This window comes from Mus caroli, unplaced genomic scaffold, assembly GCF_978045245.1.
Source record: "Mus caroli unplaced genomic scaffold, Mus_caroli_1 scaffold_19, whole genome shotgun sequence".
Classification (NCBI taxonomy): Eukaryota; Metazoa; Chordata; class Mammalia; order Rodentia; family Muridae; genus Mus; species Mus caroli.
In genome coordinates, this window is record NW_028227274.1 from 79,022,413 (window position 1) to 79,043,340 (window position 20,928).

The 20,928-nt window shown below is 38.5% G+C and overlaps 1 protein-coding gene across 2 annotated transcripts in view; it reads right to left on the reverse strand.

Annotated features, from left to right (window-relative positions):
* Positions 1 to 20,928, reverse strand: part of Atp9b (ATPase phospholipid transporting 9B) — a 194,711-nt gene that overhangs the window by 129,111 nt on the left and 44,672 nt on the right. For both annotated transcript variants that reach the window (XM_021150340.2, XM_021150339.3), the window contains exons 6-7: positions 14,932 to 14,990; positions 7,307 to 7,358 (exon numbers count right to left, since the gene is read on the reverse strand). In XM_021150340.2, the coding sequence (XP_021005999.1) occupies positions 7,307 to 7,358; positions 14,932 to 14,990 (111 nt within the window). The remainder of the gene's footprint in view (positions 1 to 7,306; positions 7,359 to 14,931; positions 14,991 to 20,928) is intronic.

The window sequence follows — 20,928 nt, forward strand, 5'->3', positions numbered from 1 at the left end:
GAGATGAGCTACGGTGTATGTCCTAGAAAAGAAAAATAGACATTGACTGTGAATTTATAATATCAGATCTTTGGTCATTAAACTTGATTTTTAAATCATTTATATGACTTAATGACTGCATGAAAATTTTAAACTGATGGCAAGATAAATCTTTCTAAGAGATAAAGTGATGAGAACAGTGTCACTTACCTACCCTCATTCCACTATAAGGGACAGTGAGGTACTGTACTGTGTTCCAAACACTTACACTATAATGTTATCACTTAGATACAAGTGAAAAGGATATTGGCATTTATAAGAGATTGATGAAAATTGGTTCTAAAACATTCATTTCTGCTAATACCACTAAAAGAGCTGTGTGCACTCAGGAAATATTTGATCTGATTAAGAAACGGATGGAACAATTGATTAATTGGAATGTAAGTCATCAGTCACCAGATCCATCAACAGCTCCATTTACATTCTAAACAATCCAGTCCTGGCTCGAGAGAATGCTCTTACTAATACTTAGTCAATAGATTGACTTACCGTGCTGTATTGACAAGCACCCAGATGGCATTGCTAAGGTCTTAACCACAGTGTTATACTTAGGACTCACACTGACAAAAGTTTAGAATTTTATGATAAAAAATAATATGCCACAAAGATTTCTTAACTAAACTTGAAACACAACAAACTATTAGTAAAAAAAAAAAAATTAGAATGTTTATTTTCTGAAAATAACTAGACAACAGTGAATCTTGAGTAAATTACTTAAGATCACACAAAAACGTTTTGCTGGCCTTCATGTAAAATGTCCCTCTGCACCCCAGAGAGAAGAGCTACAAGACAGTGTGAAATATAGTTACCTGAGTCAGACCTAATCCAGAGGAAGACGAGATGGCCAAGACGCTATAACTGGATAAAACCTGTGACTATACAGAAACCCAGTGACCATCTGAAAATGGAGAGCAGCAATCAAGAGCTGGGAGATTAGAAAGCGAAGAGAAAGAATAGTTGTGGTTGCTGATAAAGAAGACCTATCCAGCCCGAGGCTTAGAACAAGAGAGGCAGAAAGCACATGACTTCTTCATTTGAAGTTCACAAACAGAAGACTGTAGTAAGACCATAATAGACTAAGTCTACAACTACACAGAGGTCCTAAAGTCGAATCCACTAGTACTCATGCTACAAATATATATATAGAGAGAGAAAGAAAATTATTTATATAAATAACACAAATTTAGTAACCATATACACTGTGTATATTTTTCTAAGGCAAAGGAACTAAGATTCTCAAGTGGATTCAGGACCATCAGAATACTCAGTCCCACTTGTCCACACAGAGCACAGCACATGGGACACAGGGCAAGACTGGAAAGTAGTCACTGACTGGGCTGCCCCCTATCTGAGGTGAACACTGCATCTCATCTGTTAATACTCTGGTGCTCCACTCGTCTTCTGTTTAGTCCCAAGGCCATGCAAAGGTGCAGTGAAAGATGAGGAGGAAACTGGCAAATTTCCAAAACAATTAGCAACTGCATCATTTTAAAAATGGTATTCTCAGTCTATAGCCCTTAGATTCCTCCTCCTCAAACAAACAGAAACCAAACCAAAAATAAATAAATAAATAAATAAATAAATAAATAAAACTAGCATTTGTAACCATCTCTAACTTTAAGTACTGCATGCTGTTCACAATTTACCCCTTAACAAAATCTATATAATATTTTTCTTTTAAAGTTAATTGCCCAGACCAACTTTTATATTTGGAATATTATTTTTGTCTATCTTGCTTGTTTGTTATGACAGCATCTTACTATGTTATAGCAGTAGCCTGGAACTCAATACACAGCCTTAGTTGATCTTTAACTCACTGCAGTATCTTTGCTTCAGCCTCCTAGGTGATGAGATTAATGGTGTGAGCCACCAGACCCAGGTAGAATGCTATTATCTTACATATATTTCTACTACAATCATTTATAATGTGTAAAAAGCACCTCTCAAATGCAAATATTTTGTTTACTTTTCTACTGCCATGATAAAATACCATGACCAAGCATCTTATAAAACAAAGTGTTAAATAGAAGCTTGCTTACAGTTTTAGAAGGTAAGTCTCTGACCATCATGGCAGGAAATGTGCCAACAGCCGGGAGGCATGGTGCTGGAGAAGTAGCTGAGAGCTTACATGTTGAGATATTAACCAGGAAGCAGGGGGGAAGGGGGCTAACTGGAGTGGCATAGGCTTTCTGTTTGTCTGTTTTGTTTTTTGAGACAGGGTTTCTTTGTGTAGCCATGACCATCCTGTAACTAGTTCTGTAGATGATGCTTCCCTCAACCTCTCTGCCTGCCTCTTCCTCCACAGTACTGGGATTAAAGGTGTGGGCTATCAGGGACAGGTGGCATGGGCTTTTTAAAGTCCAAAAGCCCATTCCCAGTGACATACCTTCTTCAACAAGGCAATGCCTCCTGATCCCTCCTAAACAGTTCTATCAACTGTAGAACAAGCATTCAAACACATGAGCCTATGGGGTGGGGGTGGGGGGGTATATTTTCATTCAAACTATCCCACTTACCTACTATACTGAATATGCTACTAGCCATAGATCCTAACAGGTAATGTCAATAGTGTTAGGGTCCAAGAATCTCTGAAGGAAGACCCCAGACTCAAAGAGTACGCAAAGGCAAAGGTAATTCTGCAGAAATTGCAAGCATGCAGGGGTAAGCCAGTTGTCAAAATGGAGATGACTTGAGGAGCTCATAGGACCATTTTATGGAGGGCTAGGGGAATTCTCCAGAAGGGTTAGGTAAAGCCTAATATGATTGGTAGAGGGCAAAGCTATGACATTAGTACAATTTTTATTGGTTGCTATGTTAGTTTATCTACATTTGATAAGACCTTAAAGAATCTTGGAAAACAGCTCAGTTCTGGTCTTGTTATTTCCTCCAGTAGGTGTCCCAGGAGCTGACTCAGCTCTAGACTTAGCCTCCCTAAGTCAAGGCAGTCATTGACTAAAGGTCCACTGTCAGTGGCTCCTTCTGAGGAGTCCAGTATGCTTCCCAAGGAATTGAAATTTTATCCCCTAGGTTTCTGGACCTCTCAAAGACGAATGATAGAAAAACAAACCTTTGAAAACCTCTTTCTCTATACTGACCATAAAAAATGCTAGTTATAAGAGACAGATGTAAATACTACCTTTTTAATAATTATACTATATAGAAATGGATTAAAGACCCTAACAAAATACAGAGACTAACCAAATTCTATTTCACTATATTCTTCACTTGATCTTAGCCAAAAGGCCGAGAAGTGATTCACTATATTCTTTAAGTTATCAGCTATGGTATTTTTACCAGGCCCAAAGAATAACCAGTGGACAATGACTATTAAAGACATATGTGGGCATCATTCCTCCACCCCCTACAAAAATACAGAGCACAGAGTAGGTGCATCTGCAACAGAGCCTTGTGAAAAATTCATGCAGGAGTCCACAAAGATAGCCTTCTTGTTATTCCCTAAGCACTTGAATGGACCCTATAGGCTCATGTATTTAAGCACTTGGTCCCTAGTTGACACTGATGTTTTGAAAGTGTGGCCTTACTGGTGGACATATGTCACTAGGGTAGGCATTTCTCCCTTTGCTTCCCACTTTAGTGCAAGATACAAGCCCTTAGCTTCTGTGACAGCCACCATGCCCTCTGTTGGCTGCCATGCCTCCACCATGATACATTATTTGTCAATTTTTTGAAAACTATAAACCCAAATAAACTCTTCCTGCTGAAAGTTTCCTTGGCCATGGTACTTTATCCCAGAACTAGAAAAGTGACTGAGAAATCCCCTCAAGACAATGGAAGAGTAACTAAGTACACAGTGGGGTACAAGTGAGGGCAGGAGTAAGATGGGGGCACAAACACTGCCTAGAGCAAGAAAGAAATGGAGCTGGAGAATGCCAAGAAACCAACTTGAGCATCTGTGAGGGAGGTCCTGTCAATAGACAGGTCCCAAAGTAAAGAAGAGACTGGGTCTCAACAAAAGGGAAACACAGATGGAACTGCCTGAATGAGGGCTTGTGTGTCCTGATGGGGGTTGAGTCTCTGACTGGGAGTGAATGCACAGAAGGTGAAGACAGGAACCATACGCAAGCACCTGACAAAGCTGCTTCTGACAGGCACATTAGGTCAAAGGGCAGCAGCTATGTGTCTCCTCTGCACAGATCTCCAATGGGAAAAGTAAATGCAGAGAACCCGAGGGACAAGCAAGTATGACAGCAGGACAGGGAGCATGTGAGGAGGGTGACAGTCATTACACCAGGGATACACTTGCTATGGATCTTGCAAAGATAGTTACAAACTATACCACTTCACCTATAACCACACAGTCTAGTTAGACAGAAGGCCAATGCTGCAGATTGACGAGAGCTAACAAACAGCAAATGAGCAGAACAGACTCCTGCTGTAAAGCACAGTCTAAGATACTCACAGGCCAAAGCATAACCTAGATTGCTGTGAGTCAGAATGAGACCACAGCAGAATCACCTAGAAATCATGACAAAGGCAAATCTGGGAAATTCACAAATGTGGAAATCAAGCAACATACTAATCGCAGAACAAGAGATCAATGGTGAAATGACAAAGGATTAGAGAATACTTTTAGAGGTACAAAAATAAATCTCACATTGTAAACCTTATAAGGACAACCCACAAGAGTGCAGGTGAAAATTTATGACTGTAAACATACCACATTAAAACAGATCCAAAATCAACAATCTTTCTTCCTTAGGAAGCTACAGGCACAGATCAACATTAACCAAAAGCAGAGAAAAAGAAAAAAAAAATGATAGATGCCAATAAATGAAATAAAGAACAAGCAAAACAATTGAGAAAAATCATTAAAACCCAAAGTTAGTTCTTTCAAGAGATCAATGACATTGACAACCTTTTAGCCAGAATAACAAAGGAAAAAAAAGAACAAAGGATGGGACATTACTACTATTGTTACAGAAATGATCTGAGACGATCATGAGGGAATAACTATAGCAAGCCCACAAATTAGAAAACCTAAAGTAGACAAGTTAAAAAAAAAAAAAAAGCACACAAACTATAAAAATTGATTCAAGAAAAAGACCCTTAAGAGTAAGCCTTTAGGACAGAATTAGAAATTTAAAACCAAAACAAAGACCTTCAAAGGCCAGACCCAAATCACTTCACAGATGAATTGCACCAAACATTTAAAGAATAAAAACTCTTCAAAGATTCTTCCAAAAAAATAGGATGGGACCGAATAATCCCTAATGGATGTTAAGGCCAATACTACTCTGATACCAAAATAAAGGTCTCACAGAAAAACACAAAAAGCAGTACGTAATTCCAAGTGTACCCTTTATGGTTAGAGAGGTAAAAATCCTGCAAAAACTCGGGAAATGAAGCCTAGCAGGATGAAGACCATATGCTGAAGCCAAAGGGCTGCATCGTCATACATGCCAACAGCTAAGCAACTCCACCTCTCAGGGAGACAGTGTCTCCCGGACTCCCACACTGCATAGCACTGCCACTGCAAAGGTGCTAAGTCAGGAACAAAGCCCTCTACTGGACTGCTGCACAGAAGGCCACAGGACACACGTTAGATAGAAATGCTTGGGGAACTATCCTAATATTGCCAAGTATCTTTCCAAAACAGAGGTAGAAACATCTAAAAGGAAAGCTCTCTCGATAACCACCAGCACTACACCTTGCAGTGGTAACTGGGAGTCGGTAACTGTTGGAGGATCTCCAGCCACAATAAAGGGAAAACTTGCCATTTGGTGATTAACACTAGGAGGATACCTACCAGTCTCTACAACAGCTAAAAACAGAAATAGACACTTACACACAACCAATGAACTGAAGTCGGGGGCCCTATGGTTAAATTAGGGAAAGGCTGGAAGAAGTTGAGAAAGAGAGTGACCTCATGGGAAGACCAGCAGTCTCAACTAACCCAGACCCCTGCCTCCCCCTACCCCCCCCCCCCCCCGAGATCGCTCAGACACTGAGCCACCAACCAAGCAGCATACACTAGCTGGTACAAGGCCACTGAAACATATATAGCATAGGACTGCCTGATCTGGTCTCAATGAGAGAAGATGCACCTAACCCTCAAGAACTTGAAGCCCCATGGAGTGGGGAGGCCTGGTGGAGTGAGGGTCAGGGATGGCAGACAGGGGAGGAGAAATGGAATGAGGAACTGTTGGACAGCTGACAGGGAGGGGGAATAATGACTGGACTGTAAAAAAAGACTAAAGAATATAATACTAATAATAATTACTATTATTATTATTATAAAGTAAAACAGAAATTCGCACTAAATAACACAAAATAAATAATAACTCACAGGTCCTTCGGTTACCATGGGGACAATTTCTTTCCTGAGGGCAACTCACCCGGCAAGGTAACCAACCACAGCTACAGACAGAGATTCTGTCTACCTCGGTGCTACAGACAGAATCTCTCTTTAGCATGACTGAAAAAACACTTGTCTTAATTGTGTGCTGCCTTGGGATGGGAAGCCCAGTGAAGGGTCAGGAGCACGTCCTTGCTCTTGGAGAGCTTCTGAGGTGCAGTGGTGGCATTCACATGGGACAGCTCAGGGCTGCCTGTAACTGCAGCCTCCACAGGCACTGCACTCACGTGCACAAACCCACACCGACGGGTACACATAATTAAAGTCTTATTCTTAATTGGGGTTGGATTTAGAGTTGACTGGTTATTTTGCCTACCCCATCCTTTACCAATAAGATGTATGCTAAGGATAAGAAAGAAAAAAAAATGACAGCTAGTTTTACAAATCCTAAGTGTGATTCAGAAATGAGCTATATGCATTCCTTAATATATTCCTGTGTATAAAACCAGTGAAAGATAACGCTTTGCTAAATAAATAAAACTGAAAATGTAAAATAGCAATCAAGTATTAAGTAACACTGTTATTGAAATAATTCTCAAATTTTTATGAATGAAATTCCACTCATAACTTTTCAAGTAGTTATAAAAACTAAACACATCTTTTAAAATATCAATAGTTAAATATAATTTAGAAATGATTTTAAACTATTAAGAAAAATTATAGGCAGAGAATTTGCTTTCGCTCACTAAAGTGAAAACCCTAGCTGAGCAGGTTGGTATCTGCTGTCTCTAATCCTGGCACGGAGGGAGGGCAAAGGCAAGCATATCCCTGGCCTCCGTGTCAGACACAGTTAACAGAAATACCCTATCTAAAACAAAAACAGGCCAATCAGCCAAATAAACACCATACTAAAACATCTGCAGCAATGTAAAAGAAATAGTTAAAAATTACCTGCTTTCTCTGAAGTTCTAAGAAATACCATATCTGATGGAATTCTTTGGTTCTGAAAAAAAAAAGATATATATTATCATAATGCCATTATATAGTAGAAATAGTTAACACAGACAATTAGAATGTTTAAAGTAAAATTGTACTGAAATAGCTATTACTTCTAATTTTCATATGAAAAACTAACATTTTAATTTCCAATTTAGGTATTTTTAAAACAATAGCAAGCCATATGCATGGCACTTACACAGATCTTGTCTGGGAAAGGTTAAATATTATTATTTCCACAGCATCCTAACCATACACACATCATAGTAATACTGTCACATAAGAATTGAAAACGCCCTGGGAAACAGACATGTTCATCCATGGCCAACACCACGGAGCACACCATCAATAAGATCATGCATTACCTTGGATAAATAAACGAGAATAAGCAAATACAGGATATGCCCACAACTTGAGGAACTATTTATTCTCTAATGACACTGAATAGGATGTAAGTAAAAATACTATGATATATTTAAACTTTTTCAAGTCACTACTCAAGCACTTATTATTAATAATTCTATGAATTAAATGCTAAAAGAAAAGTATACCATTAAAATAATACTCCATCTAATTTCACAAATTTGCACATATACCATAAAGAAGTGGCTTACTTTCCAGCTCCTGAATAATGAAACAAATACAAGTGAGTAGGCCTAAAATAAGACAGGAGACACAGCGGTTCCTTTCTCACACTAAGAATAAAGATGATTACAGAAGAGCTACAGATCCTCAGGTCCAAGAAAAACTGAGTGAAAATTCAATAGTATTTTTAAAGGAAAGTAATAACTATCTGACAAGAAAATGAGTGGAGCAACCGCAGCCAGGAAAGCATTAGGGGGAAAATATATGAGCACATGGAACACACTGCAACTCCAACAGAGCAAGAAACGGGGGTGGGGGGGTGAGGGTGCTAAAATAAACAATGCTTTTGCTTTAGGTCTACAAGGTATTCTCAAGCATATGGGGGAAAGTGAAGGCCAAGAATTGAACAAGACATACACATGAACTAACTTTAGCCTAGGAAATGAACATCAGACCACAGTGACATACCAGGACAACCAAGTATGCCAATGCCAAATGAGAAAATGCACAAGGAGACCCACTCACATGAGGACACCAGACTCATGAGAAAACTAGCACTGTGGGCAATAAGGAAAACAGTCTTGCCAAGTGACAGTCCTAAGGAGAGGAGGTACTGACTGGGCATGAGTGGAGTGATGCCTAGCCTCCCCAGGAAGTACACAAGAACTGGTCCACATTAGCAAAGAACATTAGGACTAGAACATCAGGAAGGGCTTCTTCACTGACACCACTACTAATTATTCTGAAAACAAAAAACCTCTAACTTTAAATGAAAAGATTACTAAATTAGACGTCCCTTAAACAAAGACTTTCTATTCAAGTATGCCCACCTGGAAGGAAGCTGAAGCCTGCAGCATATACATCAGTGGGTGCTGACCACAAGACAGAAAGGCCTGAAAACTCACAAGCAAAGAAAGGTCCACTCAGAAGAAAACACAAGAGATTTTCTCAAGCTCTTACCCAAACACTACAGAAAGACACATAAGCCATAACAGAAGTTACCAAGTTATTAGGTATTAGAGAAATTTACTTATATTAAAACCACACTTAAAGCACACACATCAGAAAGGCACACTGAAAATGCTAAGAATGCCAAGGTTGGCAAATATAAAAACACTGCCTACTTAAAGTACAGTGGACACAGCATTTTCCAGTTGTTTGTATGATCTACCATAGGAAACATATTCATGCTTAAAACCCATTTTCCTCCCAGGTATTTATGTAGCAGCATGTGTGCACAACTGACAATGTCAAATGTCCCAGAAGTATAAGAAGCAACCTAAATAGACACCAATGGTAGAAATACATGAAAGGTGCCTGTCCAAAGATGTTGCTAGTACACTGAACCTACCAGGGACCAAGAAATCATAAAGTCCAGACTTTTTTTTTTTAAATAGTCTCATCGCTACACTTCTATTAGGTCTACAGTGTAAAGACTCCGGTAGATTTGTACTGTACTCTCAAATAGAGAAGTGTGAGTATGCAAAATTTGTAAACCATATCCCCAAAAGTGTTTCAGCTCTTCTGGGTCCCCCAAATGCTATGCAAATTCTCTAAAGCAGTGTGTCCATTTCTACCAAGAAGTCAGCTGAAGTTTTTAAGATGACCTAGCATGGATCTACAGGTCATTTTCAGAAGTACTGCTAACTTGTCAAAAGGAACATATATATCCATGGGAGTCACTTCTTTAACATGTTTAAATCACATTTAAAATTGTAAGTTACAAGTTTAGGAGCTCCTCTGTCAGATCTATGTTAAGTCTTTTATCCATTGGATGCTAATGTAAATGGAATTCTCAGATTATTCACTTCCTAAAACCAGTCTTGTATCTTCTTCCAGTGCTGTGCCATGATATGTTTATACATAGTGCTTATCCTGGCCCAGTTGTCCATTCAGGATAGCTGAACTCTTTCTGACTTACGGCTATTTTGAATGCTGATATAAACATTCTTGTAGAGGATTCTGTATCACATAAATTAATATTTCTTGTGGCTAAGACACAGGAACTATATTTATTTATTGTGTATGTGCACGTATGTGCATATGCATGCATGAGCCATAGCGCCCGTGTAAAGGCCAGAGTTTAACCATGTAGGTCCAGGGATCAAACTCAAGTCATCAGGCTTGGCAACAGGCATCTTTAATCTGCTGCATCTCAGTAGCCCCTAGGTACGGATTAAACTGCTCAGTCATTAAATGGTTAAACTGGGTTTTGGGTTTGTTGGTTTGGTCTTTGTTTTAGAAACTGTCAAGTGGTTTTCCAGAATAACTGTATCATTTTGACGTTGTCAATATTTAGTGACATCAGTATTTTTAGAAAGTATCTCTTCCAATTCATAAGTCTTCCAAATAACTATTGAAAAGGTTTTTTTTTTTTTTCGTATTTATTTTCATCTGAAACTTCTTGGTAAATGTTTTCATAAGTCTTCCATCTATTCTTTCAGGTAAAAATCTTACTTCTCAGATTTAGGAAATTTTACAAATAACCTGTATTAGGTTTATAGTACTCAGATGTTTGCACCATAAATGACTCTGCAGTTTCTTTTTCTGTTAACATTTATATGTGACAGTAGGTTCTCTTCTTCCACCATGTGGGTCCCATGGATCAACCTCAGGTCTTCAGGCTTGTCAATGACCACCTTCGCCTGCTGAGCCATCTTGCTGGCCTCTTCTATTTCATTTAACTTTTTTTTTTTTTTTTTTTTAGGATTTCACATGTAAGTACTGTATTTCCATAATTTACATAATTTGTATAATCCTCTCTCTTTAATTTCTGACTTTAGTTTTTCTTTCAATCCCTCTCAAATGCATAACCTCTTCTTTATTATTGACACATATAGTTTCTTACAAAAAACACTTGAATTTTAATAAGATGAAATTATATTTTTGTAGTATGCATTATTCTTTTAGTATATAATCTAAGCATTGTATTTATATGTCTAGATTCAGAAAATTTTTTCCTGTGATATTTTTTCCTCAAAAGGTTACATTTTACATTAAGCCTAGAATCTTCTTTTCAGTCTATGGATGCATTAATTTAATTTTGTTTTCTTTTTATTTCTAATTGCTTCTACACCTTCTGAAAAGTTACTTGTGTATATCGGGGCGGGCTGACTTCTGGGTTCTTCCTAAGGTGTCATGAGCTTGCGTTTCCACCTTCCTCCTACGTGTACTATACTGAATAATGGAGCAATGGAAGAGGCAGCCTTGGCATGGAGTCTTCCCACTGTGTTTTTGCTTGTCAGGACCACCTTAGCTATTACAAAACCTTTCCAAACTGGTTTTAAGTAAAACTGACTAAGCCATTTTTTTTTAAACTGAGAGAAGAAAAGGATGGAGGGAGAATAAAAAAGAGAAAAAGGACAGGACAGGAAAAGGGGAGGGAGGAAGGAGGGAGAAAGAAGAAGAGAAGAGGGAATGGAAAGATGGAGGGAGGAAGGGAAGGAATCTTCCTGTGGCTTTGACAAGGCCTGTATTATTGGCTGCAATTGGTAAATGTTTTTTCAAGATTGTCTTGTTTAGTTGTCTTCTGTTGTGACTATCCTCCCTCTGGTGTTAGTACACGAATAAGTCTGCACTTATAAAACAAGGGTAGGCTCTACCCTATTTTCTGACTATTACTATATAAAACGGATGCCAAATGCTCTTTTAAAGGCCCAAGGAATAAATCTATACCTGGATATTTCCTTTTCAAGGATTCTACATTACTAATGCAACTTTGTTGGTTTTGTTCTCTTTTTCATTATTCTACTGGACATTTTCTTTGACACCAACAATATAGCCCCCTATTCCACATATCTCTGTTTAATTACTTTTATACGGTACGATACATTTTTCTTTCTTTCTCTTTCTTTCTCTTTCTTTCTTCTTTCTCTTTCTTTCTTCTTTCTTTCTTTCTTTCTTTCTTTCTTTCTTTCTTTCTTTCTTTCTTTCTTCTTTTGGTTTTTTGGTTTTTGTTTTTTTTCGAGATAGGGTTTCTCTGTATAGCCCTGGCTGTCCTGGAACTCACTCTATAGACCAGGCTGGCCTAGAACTCAGAAATCCCCCTGCCTCTGCCTCCCAAGTGCTGGGATTAAAGGCATGCGCCACCACGCCTGGCCGCGGTACATTTTTCTATACATTTTCTTCCCCCTACTCAAGTAGTGAAGTTGAGCTACCTTGCTTGTCAATGACACAAAGTTCATGCCTTAACTGCTGTGTTTAGAGAATTCACAGTGAAAGTGATTAGTTAGCATGCATCATTTATTCTCTCTAGTGTCTGTGGTTCTCATTCTGTCTTTCAAAGCATGTCAGCTGGGTCCTTTTCAGGAATCCATCTTTGCTTCCTTAAAGTATCCCAGAATGCTTCTACTCATAGACTTTCTATCCTATACAGTTCTATTCTGAGCACTATGATATATACCATATACTAACTCATCAAACTGAATTATTATAGAAAATAGAGAAAAAGGAATTTTTTTTTTCTCCTTGCTTCTGGAAAAAGCAATTGTTCTTCCCCAAGCTGGCTCTGAAGACTAGTAAAGGAACTAACTAGCCTTTGACAACAATCCTCTTAGTCCCGACTGCTGGGAGTGTTTCCAGGTTTCTTCCTAACCCCCAGACTGACCTAATATATGTCACATACATGCACGTAACTTCTGAAGGACTCTAGTTCTGCACAGGTGACTAACTTGACATGTGTAAAGACAGCAGACAAACTATGGCTTTTTTTTTCTTCATTTAAATACAGTCATAAAGGTATTTCTGACTCTGGGTAGGTGCATTTTTTTGTTTACACAAATAATTTAGGAGTCTTTATCTCATTTATATTAAGCTCTGAAATAATCCAAAGCACTGAAGCATTCTGCACATGTTTATATAGTTGCATTCATATCATGTTTGTTTTAACAAAGATTAAAACAAAATGGGGGGGGGTTAGAAAAAAGAAAACCAGAAAACTCTTGCAAATGCTATCTTCAGAAAGTTACACCTTTAATATTAGGGCCTAACTTAGAAGAAAAGTTAGAACTTCTAATTTCCACCTGAGACACACACTACAGCGTGTCAGGCTTGTGAATTAATGGGAACTGTAGGGATGGCTGTATGCTATCAGCAAAGCAACGCAGACCACAATACTCAGATGAAGTCTAAGGTAAATTCGTGGCAGAATGCTATACCCAGCATGCACAAGGTCTCCAGTAGCAAACTAATTAATCCTACAAGTGAGCACATAAAGAAGCAGATTTCATGATTAGTAACAGCACCCAGACATTCTGATTTATAAAACCAAAAAACACTGTCAAGCCATTGGTATAAGAAAAGTACTTAAATCAAGTAACTAGACAGCAAAGTGAATTCACACTACCACCTTAAATTCTTGTATGGACTAAGCCTTAAACTGTTTTTTTGGTGGTGGTAGTAGTTGTAGGTGGTGGTGGGTGGTGGTGCTGGTGGCGGTCGTGTGTAGTCCGAGGAGTCCTAGTAAAAAGTGTTGTATACTAGTGCCACACCCACGTCCTAAGATACAATATTTAACAAAATGCATGAAGCTCTTCCAGATTCCAGAGTGACATAAAAATACTGCAATTAATCTAATCTGACTTCAAACATAGCAACTCTACTCATAAAACATAAAAGAGCTTACAAGGCCTACACTTTGTACAGTTACTAACATTTCAGCTGTTTCCCTTACTGTAACAGCTTCCTTCCCATTTACAACGTAATATAAAGTATAACAAAAGTTCAGCGGTGGAATGCATTCTTGGCATCAAGGAGGTCCATAGTTCACTACCTATAATCAACAATAAGGCAAAATATGAAAATGCATATTAATACAGAAGGAATACCTATGACAGAAAGAAAACACCTTAACAAAATTTGTATGCTTAAGATCTACTAAGTTATGCACTTTGTCAGAATCTATCCTTCAGAAATGTGCAAAGATATAAAGAGGATCACTACAAAACTAACAACATAATAAACAAGCAAAGGAGAAAACTTCTAAAAATGAATGGCTACAAGCTAGTAGTTCCTGCCATTTATACAATGAACACTACAGATGTCTGTTTCAAAACCCTGTGCATGCTGCACTTTGTAAAATCAAACCACATCCCTGTATATAGAATAATGTACCAAAAAGATCATTTCTATGGGGAGAAGAAACTGAGTCCCAGGCAGACAAGTTGCCAGACAACAGCAGATTGAAGACAGCTCTGGAGGAAGCCAAGTGGGAATCTACCCCTGAGACATTTAAAAGTCAACAAGGAATTTCTGGAAATACAGATCACAAAGTAAGAATATTCTCAGAAGATATGTCCACAGCACTGACATTATAGGTGCGCCTGGGTGGTGTGCAAGCACTTATACAGCACAGAATGAGGCAGAAATAGCACACCAGAAGAATCTCTACTGAGAGAGACACATGTATGTATGGGCCCTTACATGTCACAGGATGAGACAGGGACAGCACTCCAGAGGAAAGCCCTCACCTGCATATTGCCCATCCATTCACTCTCAAGACCACAGCAAACCTGACTGTCTCAATGCCTTATCTGCTCTTTTTAGAACAGGGCTTCTTCTCATCATGGCCTAAACCATTTTTCAAGTGCTTCTTAACTTTCACTCACTGTCTCTCTAAAATTTTAAACTTTAAGAGTTGGAGTCAATGACTGTGTATAATATAGCCATCTGGACAAGTAAATTCTGAAAACTGTTGTAGAATTATTAACATTTTGAACACAATTCCGAGGTCAAATGAGATACACTAAGCAATTAACATAAGGCTCACTTTTAAAAGCATGGCTTTACCTACAGACGCTGAAATATGCAGTAGCAAAATAGATAAGAATATATAAATATCTAAGTGTAGTTAAAATATATCAAATCTTACACAAGCACATTAAGAAATAAAATACCTATCTCAATAGTTCATTTAAAGTCAACGTTACTTGTAATTAAGCTAATGTTAAAGACTGTTCAACATACAGATTTAAAATATATTAAAAAAATATATCAACCTTTTCCACTATGATGAGGTCTCCAACTTGTATGTCTGAACTCTTAACTTGAACTTTACCTTAAAAAAAAGAAAAAGAAGTATAATCAACCCAGGGAAACCAAAGTGTACCAGAGAGTAACTTTTAATAAGTAACAGTTTAAAAATATATCTAGGGCAAAAACAAACAAACAAATAAAAATTTAAAAATTAAAACCAGAAATCTCATACTTTCAAGTTACATTTTGGATAGACATCGTCACACATAATTAATCTTATTAGTAAAATACCAAACATGTATAAACAACTACCCTCTAATGATAATAATAACAGAACAAGGGGTTTTCTTGTGGTAATTTAGAAAGTATTACATGTGGAAGTATTACAGTTCTTTAGTGTTTCAGTTCTAAGTAAAGTTAGCAATGATTAGGGACATTGCAAAATAAAATAATTTGGTGCCTGAAACTGAGAGCTATGGAGAAATATGCATCCTTAATATTGCAAATTACACTGATTGACAGAAAACACACAGAAAAAGTAAAGAAAAATATATATAAAATCATCACTCACTAGTATTGTTGCCAATATAGGACAGAACTAAAAACCAATAGTTTTCCTACTCCAAGTAATTTTTCTATCTACATATTGATTAAATCCATAACATCTATATACCATAGGAAAGTTATTTATAAAAATGTATATATTATACTTAAGTTTCTACAAAATAATATCTACGATATGATTATTAAGCAGATAATCTGAAAACTCAGGCAAATTACTCCTTCTTCCTGTCTCAGCTTCCCCTCTGCCTTTTAGGACAAGTAACAACCCAGGGGTCTGTTTCTATACTGACAGCTGTATCAGACTAACAGGTTTGTTTGCAACTTTTACATTTACTTTCCTCTGATACACCAGGGTCAGAACTTTACCAAAAACATAATACCAAACTTCACACCTCTCAACGTCTCACAAAGCCTTATTTCCAAGCCCACCTCCAAAGAAGCTGAGTGTCCCTGGCACCACAGTGTCGGAAGAGATGCTTTGTCTGGCACACTCTACAACCAAGAAGGTCTACAACTAATTTTTATTCATAAGACAGCAATATTCTTTAGAATTATATGTGAAACAATTTTATCATAGCTTCTCAGTTAGCATGTGTAAGTCAAATAACAGGCAAAAAGTGCAGAAGAATTAGTCTCTTAATTGCTGCAGGCATGGTCACGCTAAGCTTCCACTCAATGCTCTTCTCACAGCTAAGTATGAGACAGTAAAGACTGCCATTGACTTTGTGGCCGCTCTCTACAGAATCCCTATGCTGTCTTTCAATTCCATTGTCTCTCCTAGCCAGCAATTCACTTTGCCTTCTTCTGCCTTTTTGTATTTGGATTAATACAAGCATTAAAAAAAAAAAACTGTAATCAAATGATGTAATATAGTAAAATGTCAAAAACATTTTAAAATACAGGAGACACACCCATTTTTATTCTTTTATAATGCCCTTAAGTCCGCAAAGGGTTGGTTACTTTACTGTATGGTAACAGACATGGTAAAGGTTGTATGAAATGGACTTTAATATTTAGACATGCTATAGTGACTGCTCTGCATTTCTATAGAATCAGTAATTACATGTTTAAGGGTAATTTACAGTAAAGTGTCAAGATTCCTCAGACATTAATAATTCTATACTATGAGTCAGAAGGCTAAGCTGATCACAGTGGCATATGTCTGTTGTGTCCATCACCTTGCAGGACACTGAGGCAGGAGGACCACTGGACTATAGATGCTTGAGGTAAATGTGGGATAATGGAAAGGCTATCTTTTGAAAACCAAACTAGAGAGGTCTAAGCATTAGACCATACAGAATCTGCCTAAAAGCTCTTTAGTTAAAAGTTCACATTCTGAAGGCTTGGTACATTGTCTGAATAAGACCTAAGATTTTAACCTTACACTCATGAGGCTGATTGCACTTTATGTGGTAACTCTGTCACTACAGAACCTCAATAGCTTCCTTCCATTCTCTGGCAGAGAACCCTGAGGGCCTGAGCAGAAGTTAGGAGGTGTTCTGCACAGCTTATCTACTGAGGAATTAACATTTGACCCCTGTCACTGTCCTTAGAAGGCAGAATGGCTAAGTGGGCCCTGCCAGAAGGAAAACATCACTGTGGCTTATCCCTAGGAACCAAGAATTTATACTCCTCTCATGTTCCTTGCAAGCACACCCAGTCTCTCAGTGTGGTGGTCCTTGTTTTTAAATTCTATATGCAGAACATAGCACAAAATAGTCTCCACTGTAATTTTTCTACTTCAACCTGAACTCCAAAGGAACTCACTGAAAAACCTAAAGATTAGCTTTATCTCTATTCCAATACTTCCAATATTTGACAATTACACAGAAGATAATTAAAATTTGTATAATGACATACAAGCTCTTTATGACAACCTCAAATCGATGTTCTCCTTTCCTTAATGCATACTCCTCCTTTCACTGTGTTTGCCCTGTGTCCACCTGGTATCCATCTGACAACTGCACGGTAGCCCTGCTTACTCTGATTCACTTCTGGTACTTGTCCCATTAGTAGAGCCCCTCTATTCCAGAACTCTTAAGCACAAAGCAACATAGTCTCTGTAAACTTGTAGTAACTCAATCAACACCAGTCATATATATATGTGTGTGTGTGTATATATATATATATAATATATATATATATATATATACACACACACACACACACACACATATACTTCTAACGTTTAAAGGCTTAACTTTACAATGCTATGAATATTTAGTATCTGAGTGGCTATTAAACTTCAGAATAAGACGGTATATTGTGACATGCCCTGCTTCACTTAAAAAAAAAAAAAAACTAAGTATTTATCCATCCAGTGACAAGGAATTTCTCCTTTACTGTTTCTCCAACAGAAACTAAAATTTAAATGAAAAAACATCCATAGAAGTTCTAATGGCCAAAATCTGGGAAGAGTCAGGTACCCATCTTTGAGAGAGATGACAACTGTATACTGGAACCTTACAGGGTAATTGAGAGACTGGTCAATATACCATCAAGTCCTAGATCTCAAAAGCAGCCTGAAATAAGCAAACAGAGCATACACATGTCTGTTAAAGTCATGGCCATGGCTCACCTCTGCACCTGGATCCCTGGACTTCGCACAGTTTTGACATATATCATCAATGATTGTTTCGGTGTTTTGGCCAAGAAGCATCCTCTTGTGTGGGTACAGCGCAGTTGGCTTTTATCGGTTGTTAAGTGAGAAGTACAAAAAACCCCAAGTGGGATATGGAGACATAATGCAGCACTTCCCCTGTTCCAGCCCTGGCCTATCTTATACTATGACAAACATCAAAAAGTTAAAAGGTCGTATGTGATATTGGAAGGTGGCTAGTGTGACAGGAAGCCATGACACGAGCAGAACACAAGGGTCTGAGATGCTAATAGAAGACAGCATGTACGGAGAGTTAGGGCAGACCCTGCCTCTAAGTTTAAAGTGGACTGGTGGTGTGGTTCAGTGGTAAAGCCTATACACAAGGTCCTGGGTCCAATCCCTATATTACCAAGACAGTAGCAATAAAACACCAGAAAAGACCAGATGCCTAAGTCAAAGCAAAGGACAGTACATATGTCCTAAAAACTAACATGCTGAGTTACAGAAAAGTCTCATAGCTGGCGAAGTGAAGTGAATGCCTGGGTCTAAGGTCAGAAGCTTATCTTACAACTTGAGAATGTTACTATCAAAAAATGAAGACTTCTGGCCCCTTGTGGTGGCACATTTCCACAATTATAATACTTGGGAGGAAGAGGAAGGCTTATCTCTGTGAGTTCAAGGCCAGTATTGTCTACACAGCAAGTTCCAGACCATCTAAGTCTACATAATAAAACCGTTTCACAACAAACGAACAAAAATGAACATTTGTGTTTTCAATTATCCAAGGGAGGGCAGAATTCCAATTTGATAATTACAAACTACACACAGCTGGCCAGTCTCATTTACTCTAGCCAATCCTTGGTGTCTTTTTATTTCTCTGACTGTGGGATGATATATTATTCTTGGTGACCTGATTATAACTAGGTAAGAAATCATTAGTTCCAGAAGTCCAGGATTCTTCCCATTAGCTTTACTAGAGACAGCACTTCTGACTTATGGGCTAGGTCACTAACAGCTGCCCAGGTTAATTTCTGGAGCTTCAAGACTGGTTTTTTGTTAAACCATTTGACTGAGCTACAGAGATCTCTGATGAATGCCCTTCTAATGTCAGAGGACCCAAAACAACACCCATAGGCCACACTAATACCACTTAAAGTGCACTTCTTTATTTCATAAATACCATTTAATTCAATTCTCGGAGAGGCTTCCCCATGCATGCTTCATCACCGTGAGTAAACTATAATTTGAAGAAACACGTTGGAAGAAAGAGAGAGGAGGAAGGAAGGAGGGAGGGGGGGAGGGAGAGAGGGGGGGAGGGAGAAAGGGTGGAGGAGAAAGGAAGACAGGAAGACAGGGAGAGAGGAAGAGAGACAAAGAAAGAGAGAGGACAGGAAGAGAGAAAGGGAAGGAAAGGAAAGAGATATGAATGAATGAATGAATAAATGAATGAGTGACTGAGTGATTGCATGAGTGAATGTGTGCGTGAGAGAGAGAATATATATATATATATATATATATATATATATATGAATGAGAGAATAAATTTTCATGCCTGGATGCATGTAAAGTAAGTGCCTGGAGAGAACAGCGAAGAGTAAACCACAGAGAACACACCAGCAGTCACAGAATTACAAAATAAGAAGCCTACTTGCTTGATTACGGAAATCAAGCATGTCGGGCCTTTTCAAACAGTGGATCACCTCTGAATGTAGGTTTCACAAGAAAACTGGCAAGAGTAAAGGGTTGTGGATGAACAATACCCAAAGTTCAAGCTCACCAGGGTAGGGACTCAAAGCCCTCCCAGCAAGCCAGCCCAGGCTTAAGCTGCTTCCTTTACTGGACTACAGCCTGGGTTTGACATACACAACACTTACACTCTGCAGTAAGCAAAGTCAGGAACGCTGCCAGAAACACCTAGGCTCAGGTGAGAGAGAGGCTCCTGGACATTATGAGCCCAGTATGTTTACTAGCCTCTCACGTTCTCTGCTCTTACAGAATTGCAATGGTTTAACCACAGAAAACAGGCTTTAAATGTCTTCCTGCTGTTATTTCTTAGCATGTATCAAGTGATAGATATTTGAATCTTGTGATGTAAGCATTTTAAAAACTGCAGTTTGAGGGGGGCAGTTCAGCCACTCAGGTCACTTGCTACTTTTGCAAAGGTTCAGTTTTCAGCACTCAAAACAGATGGCTTACAACCTTCTGTGACTCCAGGAAACTCACTGCCTTCTTCTGGCCTCCACTAGTGAACACATGTGCATGTGTGACACATATATATACAAATATACATACATACATACACACTCTCACACATTATTATCTATCCATCCATCTATCCATCATTTGTCAAGACAGGGCTTCTATGTGTAGACCGGCTGTCTAGAAACTCAATGTGGAGAGCAAGCTGACCTCACACACAGAGCCCTGCTTGTCTCTGACTCTCTGGTGTGTGCCACACTGCCTAGCAAGTAAAACTTTCTGCTAAAGGACAGACACACGAGCTGCTTGCTCTGTGTGCTGCACTGACTGAGTAGCAGGCTTATTAATTTCCACTGGTATCCCCACTCCAATCTCCAGTGCACAAAGCATCAATCTCTGCTTCATCACAAACACCAAAGTAAACCTAAATTCAAAATAAGCTAGAATCTATAAGCTATTCTCAAAATAACAATGGCAAACCTAATTTACCTGGCCTTTGAGCATTCTTTTTCTTAAAAGTAAATCTTGCCTTCCTTTCTACTCCCCATGTGCTCACGTGCGCACACAGAGGTGGAAGTCAGAGGTCAGCGTCAGGCATCTTCCTCTGTCGCTCTCCATCTTATGTTTTGAGGCAGGATCTCTAAACTTGGAGCTCACT